Source organism: Acinonyx jubatus, chromosome B3 (assembly GCF_027475565.1).
Source record: "Acinonyx jubatus isolate Ajub_Pintada_27869175 chromosome B3, VMU_Ajub_asm_v1.0, whole genome shotgun sequence".
In the NCBI taxonomy this organism is placed as follows: domain Eukaryota; kingdom Metazoa; phylum Chordata; class Mammalia; order Carnivora; family Felidae; genus Acinonyx; species Acinonyx jubatus.
This window is the reverse complement of record NC_069386.1, coordinates 82,610,099-82,633,746: the sequence shown is the minus strand read 5'-3', so window position 1 is coordinate 82,633,746 and position 23,648 is coordinate 82,610,099. Positions and strand designations below refer to the sequence as shown.

Here is a 23,648-nt window from a genome sequence, read left to right as displayed (position 1 = left end):
GACGCAGGGTGAGCAGGGAGGGGCAGAGAGAGAAGGAGACACAGAATCCGAAGCAGGTTCCAGGCTCTGAGCTGTCAGCACAGAGCCCAACGCGGGGCTCAAACTCACAAGCCATGAGATCATACCCTAGCCGAAGTCGTATGCTCAACCGACTGAGCCACCCAGGTGCCCCGAAAAAGAACTTTTAAATCTTTGGGTTCTTTTTTTTTTTTATATTGCTAGCCTAAATGGTATTAGTGAAGCAAAATTAATTAAACTGCATTAATATTGAGGACAAAGAGAAATACTAAATATATTGAGAAGGTAGGATGAACATAAAAGATATGTGAGGACCAAATCTAGTTATTTTTTTAATGTTTGTTTATTTTTGAGAGAGAGCCCAAGCAGAGGAGAGGTGAGGTGGGGGCGGGGGGTGGGGAAACAGAGGATCCAAAGTGGGCTCTGTGCAGGCTTGAACTCGTGAACCATGAGATCATAGCCTGAGCCAAAGTTGATGCTTAAGCAACTGAGCCATTCAGGCACCCCAGATTTAGTTATTTTTATTTAAGCATACATGTTTGGATGTCAGTGACTTGATCCAGGTGGGATTAATCAAAGAGAAGTTTTTGGGAACAGGTTATTTGACTAGAAATCTTTTGAAGGCAGAGAAAAATATAAATTAGTAGGAAAGGATTAAAGAAGGCTTCCTATTTAGATGCAAAGATAGTATAGAATTTTTAGCAACATGTATTGGTTAAATTCGTATCATAACTCTTTCAGAAAGTAGGCTTTCTATTGATCAGCTTACACTACAGATCTTTTCTTTTTTTTTTTTTTTTTAATTTTAAGTAAGCTCCACGCCCAACATAGGGCTCAAACTCACAACTCTAAGATCAAGAGTCACATGCTCTAACAACTGAGACAGGCAGGTGCCCCACTATTGATCTTTTAAGGTCACAATTTCTGGTTCTCAGCCAAAGAGAGTCTTTAACAACATCCAAAAATTGTTTTCAATCTTTAGTTCTCAGTGACCCTAGTATGTTGATGATGTAATTTTTAATACAAAAAAGAAAAAAAAGGAGACTGTTTGGAACAGCTGTTCTTTCTTTGGAATTCTAAGTTAAAGTGAAACTACCTTCTTTAGATATATATAGTGTTTGTTGTATGTACCAAAGACCCATACTTACAACCCTACTGACTCCTGGATTGTCATTGCTAGTTCAGGAGTTAAAATTTAGAATCCTTATTTACTTGCATAATAATAAATTAGGCCATCCTGGGAAATTATTTTTATACTCTAAAAATCCCTATAGTCACAAAAATAAATGAAAATAAATTTTTTTTCTAGGCAAGTTTAATTTAAATCACTTATAAAGATTATGTTGTATTTCTGTATGGACTTAACAAAATAGTTCAGTAAAGTTTAGACTGATCATACATACTTACTCATTTTCTTCAGTATTCTAAAGGCATTCAAATTGCTTTAACCAATAGGAACATCTGTCTAATGCCACTCAAAAGTCTTTGAATGTTAAATATTGGGGGCAAGGGTGGTTAGTCTCTGGCAACTTCTTTACTGATCCTTTGCATTAATGCCAAGTACAAACAGTAAGCTGAATCTCCCCCCAGGACTTACAGTCATTACTGTGGAGGTAAGAAAAATGATAAAAGTGGGGAGTTGGTAAATAAAGTGAGGTTCACCTCTTTTCTAACATAAAAGGAAATCAGATATTTACTTCAATTTGTATCTCATTGAACTTGGTTAGTAGCAGGATGGTGAAGTAGAACAGTAGTAGTTTTGAAATTCTTATTTCCCTGTGGCAAGAGAATATTAGTGACTAATATCACAAAAAAGGAGAGACTATGTATAGCTACTTCTGTCCTGAAATCCCTGTTAGAAATAAAAGGGAAATTCATTTCTACATGGTTATTACATGGGTTTAGGTCTGAGAAATTAGAGCCTCTTCTGAATAAAATCTCTCTCCTATATCTTTGTTTACCTCCTTTGGGATCTGTTTCATTTGGCCAATATAAGATCAGTTCTTAATAAACAACTTTCTTCATAGATACTTTGAATTAGTTGAGAATAAGATAAAATTGTAGTCTGTTAATTTTCCAAGCTGTCTTGGAGGCCAGTAGTATGGTGTGTAAGTGGAATTCATTTGACCTATGGTTCTCAATTAGTATTTTAAAAATGAGGTTTATCTTTCTTTCTTAGATGAAGTCAGAGACCATCCAAAGATTAAAGTTAAGAAGAACTAGGAAAAATGACATAAGCTAAACTAATATTTGGTGAAAGGAAAAGGAGTGACAAAAGTACAAATAAAATCTACTCATCATTAAAGGCCAGGAAGAATCCTTTGTTGTTTAAATTAAAAACATACGCCAAGAGAATAATTCTGAGCAGATGTTGGTATACTTTTTTTAAAATAAGAGGCCAGATAGTAAATATTATAGACTGTGTAGTTCATATGGTTTCAGTTGCAGCAACCCAACTCTGCTGTTGGAGTGCAAAAGCAGCCATAGACAGTATATGAATGAGCACGGGTGTATTCTAATAGTTCTCTATTTATAAATACTGAAACTTGAATATCTTGTTATTTTCACATATCACAAAGTCTTCTTCTGACTTTGAAATTATTTAAATATGTATAAATTATTCTTAGCTTGCAGACCATACATACAAAAACAGGAGATAAGTTAGATCTGGCTCACAGGCCATATAGTGTGCTGATTCCTGGAATAGAGGAAAGGTACTGCTTTACAGAGATCCCTTTTTTATTTAGAACTTCAGAGTATGGCATGCAGAAGTGGCTTAGTAGAAAATCCTTTAGAGCCAAACTGTTGTTTCTGGGAACCTTCTTTCTTAATCTGTAAAACTGAAATACTGTCTATATTCATAGGGTGGTTGTGTTAGCTTTTGCCATTAAATAACAAACTGCCTGCAAAACTAAGTGGCCTAAATCAATAAACCTTATTCTCACAATTGGTTGGCTGAAATGTTCCTGTGATCTGGGCTGGCCTGTCTGGGGCTGGATTGTCTAGATCCTCTACTTTAGAATAGCCTTACTCACATATCTGGGGCCTCAGAGTTGGGTGGCTACTTTCATTTCACCCTTCAGGAAGCTACTAATCCAAACTCGTTCCCAGGGTGGTAGCAGGGTTCCCAGCAGCAAGAGAGGGCAAGCTTCAGTGTGCAAGCACATTTCAAGCCTCAGCATGCTACATATTGCTAGTATTCCGTTGACCAAAGCAAGTCACATGAACAAATCCAGAGATCAAGTGGGAGGGAATCAGAGTGGTATGATTCAATGGGGCCATAACTGTGGCAGTCATCTGCCACAGTAGTTAGTATTTGTTAGGAGCCCAGCATAGTGCCTGCCACATAAAGCACTCAGTAAATGTTTATTCCTTCCAGTACTTGTCAGAGACCAGTGAAGAAGAGTCTTCCAGCTGTGATGACTCATCCTTTTTTTTAGTCAGTCCCTAATTTTCTTACATCATAGTCACTGTTCTTGAGAGTTTGCTATATGTCATTTTAGGGAGATGATGACCTTACCTATAAACTTTTGAGAGCTTACTATATGCCAGACACTGAGCTTTTTATTTATAAGATCTTATTTAATTCCTGCAACAGCCATATATAGTAAGTGCTCATTTGCCCATTTTGCAATTGAGAAGCTCATACACAGAGGTTAATTAACTAAAATTTGCTCAAGGTCACAAGTAGTATAATTTCCAAGCACAGGCAGTGTCAGAATCCGTGTTCTTCTGTTTGAGAGAAACAGATGAGTGAAAAAAAAATTAAAGAATAGAATTAAAAGATTGTAGTTGAATGTACTCATTGTCCACTATTTACTTTTCCCTTTACCTGAACATTTTATAATTTGTCTAAATGGGAAGAGATACAGGATTTTATATATGTGGTTAGATTAAGCTTTTGATCATTTGTTCTAAGAGTGATGCAAGTCATATTGTAAGTGTCTGAAAATCATCATCTTTTGATCATTGATTCTAAGGGGGGAAAAAAGCTTCAGTATTTAAATAGGTTTCCTGGTTAAATTCTTAATCACTGTTCTTATCAGAGGGTACTTTAATTATTTTACTTTTGTAGTCTGAGCTGTTTAAGCTTTCTTCTTTTCAAATATTTTGTTTTAGATGAAAGAATGCTATCTAGTAGCAACAAAAGGAGACTGCAAGTATGGCGAAAAACTAATTTTTATTTATTGACTTTCCATCTTTTTTTTTTTTAATGTTTTATTTTTGAGACAGAGAGAGACAGAACATGAACAGGGGAGGGTCAGAGAGAGAGGGATACTCAGAATCCGAAACAGGCTCCAGGCTCTGAGCTGTCAGCACAGAGCCCGACGCGGGGCTCAAGATCATGACCTGAGCTGAAGTCGGACGCCTAACCGACTGAGCCACCCAGGCGCCCCTATTGACTTTCTATCTTTTGGCACAGTTCCCAGGAATGAAAAATGCAGTTATGTCTTTTTTCTTGGAAGTGGTAGGGAATATTAAATTTAGTACTTAAAAGTATACACAAAGTCAAATTTTATGATTCATTAACAAGCATTGTGTGCTCAGTTGTCACTTTGTAGGTATTGGAAAGAAGGTAGTGACTAAGACAAGGACTAGGGACTTAGGTTCAAGTGCAAGAGACAGAAACCCACAAATCAACATGATAATTCAGATTCTTATGAATGTTGTAAAGAAAATAAAACTTGATGGGATAGAGTCTTGAGTCATAATTTTTTCCTTTAGTCAATTAAATTCAATATTGTGTCTGTAAACTACTGTGTTGGATGCCACAGGTTAATCTAATATGAGTAAAGCACTAGTACTTTTTTTTTTCTCAAGTAGAACACAGGTAGTATGGATAGAGTTTGCAGGGCAAATATAAGTGAAATACATATGAAAGATTAATAAAGGATTGGATAAGAAATGCTATAAGAGGACATAGAAGGGAGGGAGAATTGGAGGAAAGTAGTCAAAAAGGTACAAACTTCCAGCAATAGGGGAACCGGGGTGACTCAGTCAATTGAGTGTCTGACTTTGTTTCTGGTCATGGTCTCCCAGTTCATGAGTTCGAGCCCCCCATCGGGCTCGTTCCTGTTAGCATAGAGCCCGCTTCAGATCTTCTGTCCCCCGTGTCTCTCTGCCCCTTCCCTGCTTGTGCTCTCCCTCCCAAAAACAAATAAATCTTCAAAAATATATATATTAAAGAAATTCTGATTAAAAAATGAATAAGTACTAGGGATATGATGTACAACATGACTGTAGCTAACACTACTGTATGACATATAGGAAAGTTGTTAAGCAAATAAATACATCTTAAGAGTTTTCATCACAAGGAGAAAATTTTTTCTTCATTCTTTTTTTTGCATCTAGATGTGATGGTGGATGTTAGCTGAACCTATTCTAATGTTTTTTGGTTTTTTTTTTTAAGTCAGAGACAGAGCATGAGTGGGGATGGGACAGAGATAGAGGGAGACACAGAATCTGAAGCAGCCTCCAGGCTCTGAGCTGTCAGCACAGAGTCCCACATGCAGCTCAAACTCATGAACCACGAGATGATGACCTGAGCCTAAGTCAGACACTTAACTGACTGAGCCACCCGGGAGCCCCTGAACTATGACTATTTAAAACAAATTACTTTTTTTTTTTTTTTTATAATTTATTGTCAAATTGGTTTCCATACAACACGCAGTGCTCATTCCAACAGGTGCCCTCCTCGATGCCCATCACCACTTTCCCCTTTCCCCCACCCCCGTCAACCCTCAGTTTGTTCCCAGTATTTAAGTCTCTTATGGTTTGCCTCCTTCCTTCTCTGTAACTTTTTTTCCCCCTTCCCCTCCCCCATGGTCTTCTGTTAAGTTTCTCAGGATACACATATGAGTGAAAACATATGGTATCTGTCTTTCTCTGCCTGACTTATTTCATTTAGCATAATGCTTTCCAGTTCCATCCATGTTGCTACAAATGGCCAGATTTCATTCTTTCTCATTGCCAAGTAGTATTCCATTGTATGTATAAACCACATCTTTATCCATTCGTCAGTTGATGGACATTTAGTCTCTTTCCATAATTTGGCTATAAAACGAATTACTTTTAAAACAAAAACAACTTTAAAAAAATTTATTTTTCAACGTTTATTTATTTATTTGGGACAGAGAGAGACAGAGCATGAACGGAGGAGGGGCAGAGAGAGAGGGAGACACAGAATTGGAAACAGGCTCCAGGCTCTGAGCCATCAGCCCAGAGCCTGATGCGGGGCTCGAACACACGGACCGCGAGATCGTGACCTGGCTGAAGTCGGACGCTTAACCGACTGCGCCACCCAGGCGCCCCCAAAAACAACTTTTTGAGGGAAGAGGATATACCATATTCTTATAAAAGTCGATTTCCATGCTTAGCTTGTCACTGTTTATAGATTTGTTGCTAACTTCTGTGTCCTCAGATTCTGTTCTTGCTGCTGTTCCACAGACTTGGTTTCACTCTTAAAAGTATTTTAAGTTGTAAGCCCTTTAGGAGCCTCTTGACTGTGTAGGCTTAAAGCTCTGAAATACCCTTGAGTCAATATGGTGTATCTGTTCTCCCTCAACTCCAGTGATAGAGTGGAAGATTCAGAGTCAAAGCTAAAGTTTTGGCTGTATCATTACAGACTGTATGACCATGAGCAAATGATTTAACTTTTCTGACACTGCAAAATTTATAACTTGCAGAGTTGGTATGAAGAGAGAATTATGTGTAACTTGTGTACTTAATCTGACATACAGGAACTCTAATAATAATAAGGACCATCTTTTGATTGTCAGCCTCTACTCTGTCCTCAAATAATAGAGCATAACTTTAATTTAGGAAGGTTCTGTATCTTTGGAAACCCATTAGTTAGGTCTTAATTCATGATTCTTCCACCTTTTTTACACTCCAATCTTCTTTGGACTCACTAGAACCAAGAAATTGTAGAAAGTGGATTTGAAAGACACAGACTAAGTCTGTTTGGAAATCTATTAGAAGGTGTTGACTTGGGAGCTCCTGGGTGGCTCAGTTGGTTGAGTGCCCAACTTCAGCTCAGGTCATGATCTCACGGTTTGTGAGTTCCTGTCAGCATGGAGCCTGCTTCTGATCCTCTTTCCACCTGCCCACACACCTCCCCCACTTGTGCTCCCTCTCTCTCAAAAATAAATAAAACATTAAAAAAAAAAAGTGTCAACTTGGCGTTTTGAATAGTTAACTGATATTTAGCTAAGCACCAGTGAGTAGGCCTGGCCTTGCTTAGATTAGCAAGAAATGCAGAAATGCAGAAATGCAGAAAGAGAGAGAGAGAGAGAGAGAGAGAGAGAGAGAGAGAGAGAGAGAGAAAGAAAGAAAGAAAGAAAGAAAGAAAGAAAGAAAGAAAAAAGAAAGGAAGGAAGAAAAGAAAAGAAGGAAGGAGAGAAGAGAAAGGAAGGAAGGAAGAAAGAAAAATTTTAAATCTGTGGTTTGTGCAAAATTGATAGCTTTAGTAATAACTAGTATAATTTATATATAAGATATCTCCTACATTCTAGGCTATGTCTATCTCTGTACTGTACTGGTTTGCTTCTCCCTTATTCTGTCAGGGATTTATATTTCTATCTGTTATTTTTCTGTTGGTTTTAAAGAAATTTGTTGTTAAATTATTAGAGCTCCGTGGGCCCTACTGGGGGTCATAGGCTGTTCCCTTCAGTGGACTGTCAAACTGTTTTAGACACTACATCAACCATACCTGAGCCCAGAGTAGATTCATTTACTTTGTTTTTCCTTCGTGACCACCACCACCATCACCGTTTTGGAGCACTCAGCTGAGCTCGGCCAGTGAAAAACTATTTCTTTTTGTAACTTGAACCTTGTCAAATGTTCACTGAAGAGCTTCCCTTCCCTCCACCATGGGGAACTCGGAGCAAACCATCCCTGGATAGGATACCCAGGGTCCATTTGAGGTGAAGGGGTTTAAGAGAAAAACTTTCAGTTACAAAATAAGTAAGTCATGGAAATGTAAAGTACAGAATAGGGAATATAGTCAATAATGTTGTAATAACACTGTATGGTGACAGATGGTGACTGTGCTTATCGTTGTAAGTACTGCATAATGTACAGAATTGTTGAATCACAGTGTTGTATACCTGAAATGAATGTAGCATTATATTGTCAACTATGCCTCAGTAATACATTTTTTTTAAGTGGGTCCATTTGATTTCTTGCATACTTTTGTGCAGTTCATGTCACTAAATTACCGAACTTTTTTATCATTAGATTACATAATTAACATTTTTTATAAGATTTCCTGTAGTTGTTCCTCTTTAGAAACACTGGTTTATTTCTGCCAGCCAATGGTGAAAGTTAGTCTGCAGGTTTTTTTACACCATTTCCCTTTGCTACCAAAGTAGTTAGCTTGGTAATTGTGCCGTCTTAGGCTTTACTGTTAGAACAGAAAAAAAGTTGTTTTTTTTTTAATCCTTTTAAATTGTAATCATTTTTAAATGTGTAATTCAGTGGCATTAAGTACATTCACAGTGTTATGTAATCATCACTACTATTTCCAGAACTTTTTCATCATTTCAAACAGAAACTCTGTACCCGTTAAGCAATAACTCCCCATTTCTCCCTTCCTCCAGACCCTGGTAACCTTTATTCTACTTTCTGTCTCCATGAATTTTCCTCTTCCTGATACTTCATATAAGTGAATTCATACAATATTTGTTATTTTATGTTTGGCTTATTTCACTGAGTATGATGTTTTCAAGGTTAATCCATGTTGTAGTGTATATCAGAATTTCACCCCTGTTTGTGGCTGCTGAATATTCCATTGTGCGTGTGTGTGTGTGTGTGTGTGTGTGTGTGTGTGTATACATACATATATATTTTGTTTATGCATTCATCTGTCGGTAGACACTTGTTTCCACCTTTTGTTTATTGTGAATAATGCCCTTATGAACACTGGTATACAAATATCTGTTGAGTTTTCAATTATTTTAGGTATATACCTAGAAGTAGGATTTCTGGGTCATATGGTAATTCTGTGTTTAATTTTTTAGGGTCCACCATATTGTTTTCAGAGCAACTACACCATTTTATATTCTCATCAGCAATGCACAAGGGTTCCAGTTTCTCTATTTCCTCACCAACACTTCTTTTTCTTTTCTTTTTTTTTAAATAATTGGCATTTAGTGGGTATAAAGTGGTATCTCATGGCAGTTTTGATTTTGCATTTCCCTTATGATTAATGGTGACTGAACATCTTTTCATGTGGTTATTGCCATTTGTATCTTTCTTGGAGAAATGTCTGTTCTGGTCCTTTGCTTGTTTTGAATTGAGTTGTTTGTATTTTGTTAAGTTACAAGAGTTTTTCATATGTTCTGCCATGTTTTTCTCTGGTTTGTGTATCAGGGTATTATTAGTGTTATAAAATGAATTAAGAAGTGTTCTCTCCTCTTCAGTTTTTGAAAGATTTTGAGAATTGATATTAATTCTTTAAATGTTTGATAGAATTCACCAGTGAAGCCATCTGGTCCTGGGCTTTTCTTCATTGGAAGGTTGATTACTGATTCAATCACCTTTCTACTTATAGATCTGTTTAGATTTTCTATTTCTTCTTGGGTCAGTTCTGGTAGTTTCTGTCTCTAAGAATTTGTCCATTTTATCTAAGTTATCCAATTCGTTAGCATACAATTGTCCGTAATCTTTTCTTTTTAAAAAAAAAATTTTTTTTTAATGTTTATTTTATTTTGAGAGAGACAGAGTGTGAGTAGGGGAGGAGCAGAGAGAGAGGGAGACACAGAATCTGAAGCAGGCTCCAGGCTCTGAGCTGTCAGCACAGAGCCCGACGCAGAGTTCAAACTCATGAACTGAATCATGACCTGAGCCGAAGTCAGGTGCTTACCGAATGAGCCACCCAGGCGCCCCTGTCCATAATTTTTTCTTAAAATCTTTTTTAGTTCCTGTAAAAATCACTAGTAATGTCCCCACTTTTGCTTCTGGTTTTAGTAATTTGAGTCTTCTCCCTTTTTTCTCAATTCTTTAAGAGCAAGTTGTAAAGGAGCCACGTATGATACTTTTAATTGAACCTGTATTAGACTCAGAGTGAGGGAAAATGAGCAAAGAATGAAGATAAGATGGTTTGAGGGCTGGATTCACCTACATAGTCTCCATTTTGTTGATTCTTAAGCCTTGGGGTGCTGTAAAACCAGTTGCTTTCTTCAATTTGGGTGCAAAAATTTCCTAGCAGTAGATCCATGGTCCTGGTTTTCTCAGTGCCTAACAGTGCTATCAGATATTGTAGGGCATACTAAAGATGTTCTCCTAATGGATAATTATAGGCACATGATAAAATGTACACTAATGAGAATAAATGCTATTGTATAAAAATTCACCAGCTTCCCAAAGTGAATCTGCTCTGAATATACTGTTTCTTTTCTGGAATTGTATGAGTCTCTTTGTTGTGGCTGTGACAAAAATTCATTTTGAAAAAACAGGTAAAAGGGTCAATTATCCATTTATTGAATCAAAAGAAAGATTAAACAGCTAAACCTGAGATGAGCAAAGCACAACTAAGTCTAAGGAAGAACAGGAATAAGAATTGATTGCCTCTAGTACCCTTGTCATCTCTCCTTTCATGTCTCTTGTAGACTTTATGTTCTTACTTGTACAGTTACCTGTTGGTTGTGGCAGGAAACATGGCTGCCAAAAGCACCAGAATTTCATACCTTATAGTATAGATTCCATGATAGGAGAGGGACTAATTTTTACTCTCTAGATTCCAAATTTTAAAATCTTGGAAAAGATGTATTGGCTCAGCAAAAAGGTGCCTACCCAGTATCAATAACCCTGGCCAGGCCCTTGTAGGAACATGACAGCTCCCACATGTGGAAGAAGGTGGGATATAGGAATATTGAAGTTCCTAGGGGAATGGGGATAGTGAATAGGCAGTTTTACGAATGCCCACAATATATCAAAACTTGTAATATATAGGGTGACCAAATGAATGATGTAGTGAGAAAATGGTCCAATCTTGAGTCACTTTTTCTCAGAGAAAAAGGATTTACCCCATTGGTAGGTGTATATATAGTTAAGATGTTCTTAGTTAATAAAATCTACCCCCACCCCCACCTCCGGATTGCCCAGGAGTTGTAGGGAGGCTATAGATAGAATTCCAGCAATGCACTTTTTCTCTCTGTTACTCCCTACTATATACCTTTTTACTTATGGTTCTGTCTTCTTTCAACAACTTGAGACATATTTCACACACCATAAAATTCACACATTTGAAATGTACAGCTTAATGGGTTTTGATGTATTCATAGTTGTACAGCCCATACTATAAACCAATTTGAGAATATTTTCCATACCCCAAAAGAAAGCCCATGCCCATTGTCAGCCAGTGCCCATGGCTGTCCTTTCTCACTTTCTTCCCTTTCTGCCCCCACCTTCCAGGCAGCCACTTTCTGTCTATGGATTTGCCTCTTCTGGATATTTCATATAAATGGAATCATATACTATGTGGCAGTTATGTTTGGTTTCTTTCATTTAGCATAATGTTTTCATGGTTCATCTGTACTTCATTTTTATTTTTATTTATTTTTTGCTGAATAATATTCCATTGTATGGATATACTACATTTTAATTATCAGTTGCAAATTGGGATAGTGAAAATGGGATTGAGGAATATTTCAGTTGTGGTGAATATGTCTGAAATTGCAGCCCATAAAACCCAGATAGAGTGGGCAGAAGTAAGGGAACCCAAAATAGAGGCAGTAGAACTAGTGAATAGGAAGTTTTATAGTGATCAGAAATCCCAACAAAAACTACAGTAAGAATGATCTCCAGGTTATGATCTGGAGAATTTCTGTATTTAAAATATTGGATGTTTTGAAAAACTAAGACAACCTGTATAATGACATATTATGCTAGTATTTGATTTTCTAAACAGTAACTTTAGTTAAGAATATAATTGCTAAGGGGGCGCCTGGGTGGCTCAGTTGGTTGAGCATCCGACATCAGCTCAGGTCATGATCTCCTGGTTCCTGTGTTCGAGCCCCGCATTGGGCTCTGTGCTGATAGCTCGGAGCCTGGGGCCTGCTTTGGATTCTGTCTCTCTCTCTCTCTCTCTCTCTCTCTGCTCTTCCTTTGCTAGTTCTCTGTGTGTGTGTGTCTCTCTCTCTCTCTGTCACTCAAAAATAAATAAACATTAAAAAAAATTTTTTTAAGAATACAATTGCTAAGAATCTTGATAAATTGACCTTTGTATTATTTTAAATTGTAGCTAACTTTTCTTAAATTGGATGTTACAGATTTTCTTTTTTCTTAATTTAGTTACATCAATAAGCCATAGTCTCTACAAAAGCAAATACCTTTCAGTTGTTCATAATAATTAGATTGTTCTGAAATGCTTGATTATAAAATATAAAATAATTTGCATTTTTAAATGTATAATTTTCTTTAGGTTGCAGTGTAGGATTTTGGAAGTCCTTCCTCCATCACATCAAAATGGCTTTGCTAATGGACATATCAGCAGTGTAGATGGAGAAACTATTATCATCAGTGATAGTGATGATTCAGAAACACAAAACAGTTCTTTTCAAAATGGGTAAGTGATTTTTGTTAACTTTTTAACTGTGTATCAGATTGACTAATGATATCCCATTGGAATAAGTTTTTCTTTAATCCTTCCTTTCTTCCTTTGTAATCATACAGTATAAAATCCATCTAGGAAATGTGGTTCAACAACACACATTAGAATTTTCAAGATTGAAACCTACCTTGTTAATTGTAGTCAGCTGCTTAGGAGCACTTGAAGTTCACCTCATTCAATTGCACTTAACACATTCCGTTTTTGTTTACTTGAGAAAATTCATTCTGTACTTTAATTATTATACTTAATTGCTTTATGGTGCATATGGTAAAGACACTAACTTTCTGAAATTCAGTCAGTTGACAACATGGGTCAGCTGAATGCTCCTGGAGAAAAATCCTACAAACACATGTAGATTGGCAATGTCGGGGCCCCTGGGTGGCTCAGTCGGTTAAGCATCTGACTTTGGCTCAGGTCATGATCTCGTGGTTAGTGAGTTTGAGCCCCGCATTGGGCTCTGTGCTGACAGCTCAGAGCCTGGAGCCTGCTTTGGATTCTCTCTCTCTCTCTCTCTCTCTCTCTCTCTCTTTCTGCCCCTCCCCTGCTCACGCTCTCTCTCTCTGAAAAATAAACAGAAAAGAAAAAGATTGTCATTGTCTACAGGTAAATTTAAAAATCTCAGCTGTCTTCAACTGATTAAAAGTCTTCTTACATGTTTTCGTTCCACTCCCTCCTATTCTAAATCTTTATTGCTCCATTCTGTTCCTTCTCTGCCTTATAGGCATCTCAAACTTAAAAATTCTTTTTCCAGTGTATCTTATGTTTTTTTCCTTCCCTGTTGTCAGTGAACAGTGCAATAATATTCCAATAAGAAACCTGAGGCCGCTTTTTTTCTTTTAAGTATAGTTGACACACAGTGTTACGTTAGTTTCAGATTTAAGACATAGTAATTTGGGGGTGCCAGCCTGGCTCAGTTGGTAGAGCAATGTGGCTCTTGATCTCTCAGGGTCATGAGTTCAAGCCCCACACTGGGCGTAAAGCTTATTTAGAAAAAAAAAAAGTAATTCAACATCTCTCTGTATATATGCTATATGACTTAGTGATTGAATGACTTTCTCTATACTTACATTATATGACATAGTGATTCAGTAACTCTCTCTATACTCTCACCAAAGTATAGCTACTATCTATCACTATACAGTGCTATTACAATACCATTGACTATAATCCTACTGCTATACCTTTTTATTCCTGTTACTTATTCATTCCATAATTGGAAGGCTGTATCTTCCACTCCCCTCTACCCATTTTGCCCATCCCTTCATCCCTCTTCCCTCTGTCAACCATTAGTTTGTTCTCTGTACTTAGGTCTGATTCTGCTTTTTGTTTATTCATTTGATTTTAGATTCCACATATAAGTGAAATTATGTTATTTGTCTGGCTTACTCCATTTAGCATAATACCCTCTAGTTCCATATATGCTGTTACAAATGGCAGGATCTCATCCTTTTTTATGACTGCCTAATATTCCCGTGTGTGTGTGTGTGTGTGTGTGTGTGTGTGTGTGTGTGTGTGTCTTTACTCATTCATCTATGGATGGACACTTGGGTTGCTTCCATATCTTGGCTGTTGTAAATAATGAAATAAACATAGGAATGGGGTGAATATATCTTTTTGAATTTTCTTTTGTTTTCATTGGGTAGATATCCAATACAAGGAATTATTGGATCATATGGTATTTCTATTTTTAATTTTTTGAGGAACCTCCATACAGTTTTCCACAGTGGCTATACCAGTTAACATTCCTATCAAAGGGTTCCTTTTCCTCCACATTCTCACCAATACTTATTTCTTGTCTTTTTTATTTTTGCCATCCTGACAGGTGTAAGGTTTTGATTTGCATTTCCCTGATTATTAATGATGTTGAGCATTTTTAAAATGTGTCAGTTTTCCATTAGTATGTGTTCTTTGGAAAAATTTCTATTCAAGTCCTCTGCCCATTTTTAATTAGATTATTTGGGGGGTTTTGGTGTTGAGTTGTATCAGTTCTTTATATATTTTGGATATTAACTCCCTGAGGCTACTCTTAACTACTTCCTTTATCTCCTTTGCTTCTGAAATATCAGTAACTGTCAAATTCCTTCAGAACCTTGTAATTCAACTTCTGACTAGAACTATTTTGTCTGATGTTTTTGAACTATTGTATCTATAACTGGCTTTTGAGCATTTGCTGTCTAGGCAGTGTGCTAAGTTCTTTACACGCATATTAGTCACTCCTAGAAGAATGTTGTTATCCTTATTTAACAAGAAGAACCTCTGCTTTAGAAATGTTAATTGGCATTGCACAAAGTCACCTAGCTAGTACATTGCCTGACAGGAAAAAAAGATTTTTAGATGAGTGAATGAAGCATGACATGGCCCTATATGTTAAGTCTTGATACATCGCATTTTTTGAGTTGCTACAATTAAGTAGAAAAAGAAATTAATAGGTCATTTGTGTCCCTCATTGAATATAGGGTTTATGATGCAAAACTATTGGGGATTATGTAGTTAATATATATCCTTTAGCAGCTCTGACAGTAGTTCATGTGTTTTGTTTGGAGCGTATCAAAGATTGTAACCCTTAAGTGGAGTTAATTATATATTAGTTTATTTATTTTGAGAGAGAGAAAGAGCATGCATGCATGCACGCACAAAGAAAGAGGGAGAGAGAGAGAGAATCCCAAGCAGGTGAAGCCTGACACGGGGCTCAGTCTCACAGATAATGAGATCATGACCTGAGCCGAAATCAAGAGTCTGGATGCTTAACCAACTGAACTACCCAGGTGCCCCTGTAGTAACCCTTAACCTAATCTTCTAATTCTTGTAGGTACTGTGAGGTGCTTAGGATGAGGAATGTCTAGACTCTTAGGTTCAGCACTCTATTATTCAGCTCATTAATGTCCTTTCTCTTTCTTATAGATTTGAATATGAACTACATGCATAGTTTGTGGCTAATTTGTTACTTTGAGTATAAAGCAAATTAATTCATAATCCCAGTTAGTAATAATAAATATTTTGCTTGTTATACAAAGCAAATTAATTCATAATCCCAGTTAGTAATAGTAAATATTTTGCTTGTTATATGTACCATTTAGAGCACTTGTGCCACTTATAACAAGCTTATCACAGAATAGTACTGAATTTGACCATAATTTCCTATCTAAATATGTTGTGCCTTATCCCGTGAATATAGGTACTTGGGACAGACCCTTGCAGTAGGAAAAGTGAGTAAGCCGGTTAATTACTTTATTCACAGATATTTTAACTTGTTTGTGATTCTCAAAAAATCTGAGCCTTCGCTATACATCAGCATCATAAAATGCCTACTTGTTTGTAGATTTGCTACCACTGTATCCTAAGATACCAGGAAAGGTGAAACATAGTCATCTTTGGACCTTTGTTCTTTTATTTCTATTAATTCAGTAAGTAAGAAATTTACCTTGTCTTGGTTGCTCCCTGACAATAAAACATAATATAGAGTTTTTCATGTTTCAGTAGGGGACTTGAAGGGATGGGAATGGAACAGTTATTGGCATTTTCCATGAGTTGAGCTGTATAAAGGCACCCACATATGTTCTCTTATTTTATTCCTCGGAACCATTCTAAAAGGGTAGATGATCATTTTCTTATATCATTGAGGAGAAATGGAAGTTCAGAGTTAGAAAAGTTTTCCAGCATCATAGTTCATAATATCTGCAAGACATACTAAGGCAGCATATTTAGAATTAAACATATTTAGGGGCGCCTGGGTGGCTTGGTCGGTTAAGCGTCCGACTTCGGCTCAGGTCATGATCTCACGGTCCATGAGTTTGAGCCCTGCCTCAGGCTCTGTGCTGACAGCTCAGAGCCTGGAGCCTGTTGCAGATTCTGTGTCTCCCTCTCTCTCTGCCCCTCCCCTGTTCATGCTCTATCTCTCTCTGTCTCAAAAATAAATAAACGTTAAAAAAAAATTTTTTTTTTAAAGAATTAAACATACTTAGAATTTACATAGATCATTAAGATGATCACCAGCGTTTTTTGAGGGAGTGAAGGGTTAAGATATATATATAACATAATATTTTCTGTTTTAACCATCTTAAGTGTATAATTCAATGGCATTAATTGCATTCACCATGTCGTACCTCTATCACCACTATTCCCAAAACCTTTTCTTTACCCCAAACAGAAACTCTGTGCCATTAGGTAGTAATTCTACATTCCCTTCTCTCCCTCTATCACCTAGTAACCTCTAATCTGCTTTCTGTCTCTATGAATTTACTCATTCTAGATATTTCATATAAGTGGAGTCATACTGTATTTGTTCTTTTGTGTCTGGCTTATTTCAGTTAGTACTATTTTTCAAATTACATCCATGTTGTAGCATGTTGAGATTTATGATAGAGCCTTTGGTATACCTGTCTAAATATACTTTAGAATGAGATGAGGCTAATTTTTGTAATCATTCCTTTTTAGGGCTAAACATTCCCTTGTATTTATATACTACATTATATTTATCCATTCAAGTGATAGACATTTGAGTTTCCACTTTTTGGCTATTATGAATAATGCTGCAGTGATTATTGATGTACCAGCACGTATTCAAGTCCCTATTTTAAATTCTTTTGGGTATATACTCAAAAGTGGAATTGCTGAGTCATAACGACAATTGCTTAACTTATTGAGGAACTGCCAAACTGCTTTTCATAGCAGCTCCACTATTTTACATACTTAACAGCAATATATAAGGATTCCAATTTGTCCACATCTTCACCAGCACTCACTATTTTTCGAGTGTTTTGATTATAGCCATCCTAGTGGGATGAAGTGGTATCTCATTGTCATTTTGACTTAAATTTCCTTAATCACTAATGATAATGAGCCTCTTTTCACGTGCTTATTGTCATTTGTGTATCTTCCTTGGAAGATATACAAGTCCTGTACCAATTTTTACATTGGCTTATTTGTCCTTTTGTTCAGTTATGAGTTCTTTATATATTCTAGTCATCAGATTTTTTTTAATAGAATATTTTGATACATTTGGGGGAGCATATTCATTAATTTTTTCAAAGTTAGTTTTACATCAGTAAAAGTAAGAAATTAAAGGCTTGACTTTTTATAAAGTTGCTTTCTTTCAGAACAACATATTATTAGCTTACTCCTCAGTCTGGGCATGGACTGCAGAATCTGATTGAATTAAACAGTAAACTACATATTTACCTTTGTAGGTCAGCTTTTGTTGGCGGGCAGCAGTCAGGGTTTTAGGAAGCAGGTTACTTATTTATTTTGAGGATGGGTATTAACACCTTAAACATATGTTTCTTAAACTATATTTGTGAAAGAGGCTGAGAAAATTGTTACTCTTCTTATCACAAAGCCATGGACAAAGTCATGGACATCGCAGCCTTATACATTTTAGTGCTCTTTGACCCTCAGCTTAACATTCTTGCAGAACTCTCCAACATCTTTGCCAGACAGAACTGGGTTCTAGAATAACACTATGAAGTGATTTTCTCCTTCAGCTATTTACCATGGGATTCATGACAGAGCCTTTGCTGTACGGATCTAAATATACTTAAGAATGAGATGAGGCTAATTTTATACAGTTAGGATACTTTGTGTAGATTATATAATATAAAGAATAGTTTAAATTTAAAATTATTCATTTATTTTATGTATATATAAGCAAATTTTATTTTAAAAATTGACTTGCTACTCTCACAATTGTAGCAGTAAATAAAAGTTAAGACTAGAGAAGATAATTTAATTTGCATCATATAGAACATAACAGATTTAGGGTTTTATCTGTTAGTCCTGCTCTTTGAAACATGCATATTGTGTATCTGCTCTTAGTGTTCCTTTACTCATCTCATGTTTGCCCATCAAGTGTGGATTGAGTAATGTTATACTTATGTCTACTATTGTTCCTCTCCCTTCAAAGTTACTAAAATATTTAAAGAAAATTTATATTTGAAAACCCTCACATCTTGTTGAGACCAGTCTCTGTAACTACATGATACAAATTTCCTTTCTTAATGAAAGAGCCAAGTACAATTTGCTCCTTTGCAATCACAAATTCTCCGAAAATTGAACTAAATTGATAGACAGTACCAACTAAAACAGTCCTGAAAGTCCTGAAAATATTCACTAGCTTACCATCTGATTTTAGTAGGCAGGTATGCCAAGTATACGTCAGTGTGTTTAGTTGCTTTTAGGGTTTGTAGAAGAAACTAAGTACAGTATCTGTAGCAACTCAGATTGGTAGGTAAATAACACTTTGTAATAATATACTCTGCTATTGTGATTTAAGGCTTTACAAATTTAAGGCCCTTTACAATGGATCAGTGTTTTATGCAGTCCTATCTAGGCAGGTATTATTTAAAGTTTTAAAATATCATAAAAACATTATCCTAACTTGAAAATAGTACATGAACAAGATACATTTTTGGTAACATCTTATATCCTAGTGGTAATTTGCAAGAGCACAAGGAAAAACTAGGAACCTTGAGGAATATATTGTATATCCTGTTTAAAATTCTTTATGTACTGACTTTCTTCATGCAGTGTAATCTGACTGTATTGTTAACCTGCTTAATTGTTAGTAAGATTACAGAATCTGAGTGTTATTTTTAAAGAAGTAGACCTAATTGTTTTGCTAATTGTAATTCATATACGAAATTTTAATGTATGAGAAGGTTAGCATTTGAAATTAAAACAAAAAAACCCAAGTAACCATTTGTGCTGAAAGCTTAATTATCTGGTCTTTTGTCATTTCTATTGTACTGTTATAGAAAAAATTTTAATTGCTTTTGTATTACCAATATTACCATGGAATAGCAACAAATGGAATTTCCATTTTGAGAAAATAAAAGTAGAACTAAAATTTAACATATATAATGGGCATATTGAAATATATATTTATAAAATAAATGATAAAATTTTATGAATAAATCATTGGAATAGCAGTCTGATTTCTATAAATGTAACATTAGGTGTTAGTGTGCTATATAGAACTGGTAACAGATCTGCACTTGTTGGCAATAAAATCAGTCCATTAGTCACAGTTGTGGTTAAAGTCACTACATTCCATTTAGTATTCCAGCTGTTTAGGCCTAGGCTTTAGGAAGCAAGGAAGAAAAATTATTAAAATGGGGTTTCTTTTTAATATTGTCTTTTAATTCCTGTCTTATAGGTAAATCCATATGATAAGCAGTTTCTGTTGGTCTCTAATAACTGTACTTCTTTGGAAAGAATCCAATTATGATTTTTATCCTGTATAGAGTTTTGTGTAAGAGTTACAACAAAACCCCCATAAGAATATTTGCACTGATTGGAAAAAAAGATTTTGATTCTATTATGCTTTATTTTCACAAATGAATTTCATGACATAGCAAGAAAAAACAAAAAAATAATTTTATACATGAAAAGTCACCTTTTTATAGCCTTAAATCCATTAAGATAAAGTCCACAAACAAGTTTTCTATAAACAAATAATATATAAACAAATTTATAATTATGACTTAAAATTATGTACTGCCACTTTTAGTAATCTTTTAATTCTACTTGATCATCCCCTATATGTATAAAATGGTAGTGATTAATTGCTAAGTTAACACCTCTTCAGAAAACTATATTAAGATTAAAAACTCAGTCAATCAAATCTGTTGTTCTTGAATACCTGCCACTGATTCATTAAAACTTGTTTTTCTTTTTTCCCCTCTTTTCATTTCAAGAAATTCCTTTATTGGAAACCCACATCAGTATTTTTCTCTGAACACTTAGAGTTCTCTCTCTTTGGCTCTTTTGGAACAGTGCTTTTCAAACTGCAGATTATGGCCTCATGTATGTTGTGAAATTAATTTAATGAGGAACTTTAATAGAATAGAAAATATTAGATTGCATTTCATATAGTCAGGGTGAATGATTAAATATATCTTGTAGTTTCTGTGTATCCTGGGTCTCCATGTAAAGATCCTTGGTCTTCCAACTAGGAACTTAATTCTGTTAAAGGTGAACACTTCAGTTTTATTTGTGTGATTGTCTCCTGCATCCCTTTTGTGTGGAGTCTCTCCCCACCCCCCACTTTGTGTTTACTGTATTTATATCACTTTGACTGTATCTGACCCTCATTAATGAGTGTTTCCTTTGTCATCCTTTCATATCATTTTCTTCTCAGTAACCCTTACTTACACCCCCATTACATATGCATGTGCATGCACAGGGGCAGCTTTTTAAGAGTCCAACCACTTGTCTCCCTGCTGCACCACTACCACCTTAGTCTGTTGTGCCATCAGTTCTCACTTGGTTCATTGCATTAGCTTTCTAAAGAATATCCTTGTTGCACTCTTGCCCCGTAGTCTGGCAGCCAGAGTGATCTTTCTGATCTGATAAGTTAAGTCATTATCACCCCATTATTCAGTATCCTCTAGTGTCATTTCTGAGTAAAATCTAAATGGTGGCCTATAATCTAGCCCTTCTATTTCCTCTCTGGCTGTATCTTCTTTTATTCTCCTTATTTATTCTGCTTCTTTTAGAAACCATGCCTACATCCACCCCAGGGCCTTTACACTCCTTTCTCTCTTCCTTTAAACTTATTTTCAAGATTTTCTCATGAGTTGCTCCCTCTTTTCTTTCAGATCTCTGCTTAAATGTTAACTTCCTATAAGCCCTATCTGATCAATTAATCTGGACTGTCACTATCTAAAATAGACTACCTCTACCTTGTGGTGTATTCCCTTGATAGCACTTACCACCTACTCTGTTGTGTATTTTTGTTTGTTTGCCTGTATCTCCCCAATATAGTTCTATTTTGTTCACTACTTAATCCTTATTGTTTAGTATTTGGCACATTATAGGCTTTTAACTATTTATTGGATAGATGGATGAATGCATCCTCAAAGGGAAGAAAAGATGAGAAGTTGGTGGAGGCAAGGATTAAAGGTATAGCCTCTGCCAGGTCTTAAAACAGGGTAAACTACATTATCTCCGCTTTTGCTCTTGGATTACATAGCTATGAAGAAGAAAGCTTAAAAGCAAATCCAAGAGCTATTTTGTTTACAAATTTATCTTATCTAAACTCGGTACTCATCTCTAGTTGATTTCTTCACACAGGAAAATTTATTGAATGAGTAAAATACCTACCTAAGATAAAATAGTGCTTTGTACTATTTTGGCTAATAAACTTGTGAAGGATGTCAGTAACTTATAAAATTCTTGTTAAACTGGGGTGCCTGGGTGTCTCAGTCGGTTAAATGTCTGACGTCAGCTCAGGTCATGATCTCATGGCTCATGAGTTTGAGCCCCACGTCGGGCTATGTGCTGACAGCTCAGAGCCTGGAGCCTGCTTCAGATTCTATCTCCCTCTCTCTCTGCTCTTCCCCCACTCGCACTCTGTCTCTCTCTCAAAAATAATAAATATTTAAAAAAAATTTTTTTTAATCCTAAACTAAAAACTCCTTAGATTCTGTGACAGTATGTTCTTAGAAACTAGATTTCCATTTAAAAGCTCACATTTTCAGACGAATTATTAACTGATTTGTGTCTTTGCTCTTTTTAGGAAAAAAAAAGATGCAGTTGACCCCTTATTATTCAAGTACAAGGTGCAACCCACTAAAAAAGAATTGTATGAGTGTGCTATTGTTAAAGCAACACAGATCAGGTAAAACTTGGTTTCTATCTATGCTGGTTTAAAAGACAATAATTATATTTGATTAAGAAGATTCACTATATGGGCGCCTGGGTGGCTGAGTTGGTTAAGCGTCTGACTGTTGATTTTGGCTCAGGTCATGAACTCATTGTTTGAGCCTTGCCTCAAAGGCAGTGTGGAGTCTGCTTGGGATTATCTCTCTCCCTCTCTCTCTGCCCCTACCCCACCCTAAATAAGTAAACAAATAAATAAGGGGTGCCTGGGTAGCTCACTCAGTTAAGCATCCGACTTGGGCTCAGGTCATGCATGATCTCTCAAGGTTGGTGAGTTCGAGCCCTGCGTGTGGCTCTGTGTTGACAACTCAGAGCCTGGAGCCTACTTCAGATTCTGTGTCTCCCTCTCTCTCTTCCCCTCCCCCGCTTGCACTCTGTCTCTCTCAAAAATAAATAAAAAAAGGTTAAAAAAACAAAAACACCACATGGCTAGTGGGTGCCATGTAGGACAATATCATTCTTGAGGACTAGTATATTTATTCAATAGTCAAAAGATAATTACCTTCTTATTGTCATGTACTGTATGTATGGTGCTAGGATAGCACAGTAAACCAATCCTTTCTTTCCTATAATCCTTTCTATATGAAAAGAATATACATTTTGAGGAGGCTACTACTTTAAAACTTCTGTCTTGTTCATTCACTCATAGAAGCTTTTAATTTGACTTTTTCTTGAAAGGAATACATTGAATTCAGTTAAAACATTTACTTTCCGAGGCACCTGGGTGGCTCAGTCAGTTAAGCGTCTGACTTTGGCTCAGGTCATGATCTCACTGTTCGTGGGTTTGAGCTCCTCATTGGGCTCTACGTGGAGCCTGTTTAGAATTCTCTCTCTCTCTCTCTCTCTCTCTCTCTCTCTCTCTCTCTCTCTCTTTCTGTGCCCCTCCCTTGTGTGTGCTCTCTCTCAAAAATAAATAAGTAAACATTAAAACAACAACAACAATGTTTACTTTCCTTCCAGAACTTTTCCAGAAATATTTGAATGTTTGGAGTTTGTTTTGTTTTGTTTTTGGTGGTGTTATGTTTGTGTTTTTCTCAATTTGGGGCCAAGGAGAATCAAAAATAGCAAATTTTTAGAATATTTTTTTGAGAGAGAGAGAGCTCAGACACATGTGTGAGCCAGGGAGGGGCAAAGGGAGAGGGAGAGAGAATCTCAAGCAGGCTCCATGACACGGGGCTCAATCCTCACAACCATGAGATCATGACCTAAACCAAAAGTAACAGTTGGTTGCTTAACCAACAAAGCCACCAGGTGCCTCTGTTTTTAGAACCTTAATCCTATGAATTTATTTTAGAATTTGATAAAACCTGTGTTCAAGAATGTTCAAAATATCCATTTAAATGTTGACAGTGTTATGTGA

General features: G+C 36.2%; 1 protein-coding gene across 4 annotated transcripts in view; it reads left to right on the top strand.

The window, feature by feature from the left end:
• The window catches only part of BAZ1A (bromodomain adjacent to zinc finger domain 1A), a 92,443-nt gene that overhangs the window by 20,464 nt on the left and 48,331 nt on the right, over positions 1 to 23,648 (top strand). For all 4 annotated transcript variants that reach the window (XM_053224358.1, XM_027065577.2, XM_027065576.2 and 1 more), the window contains 2 exons: positions 12,443 to 12,586; positions 22,146 to 22,247. In XM_053224358.1, the coding sequence (XP_053080333.1) occupies positions 12,443 to 12,586; positions 22,146 to 22,247 (246 nt within the window). The remainder of the gene's footprint in view (positions 1 to 12,442; positions 12,587 to 22,145; positions 22,248 to 23,648) is intronic.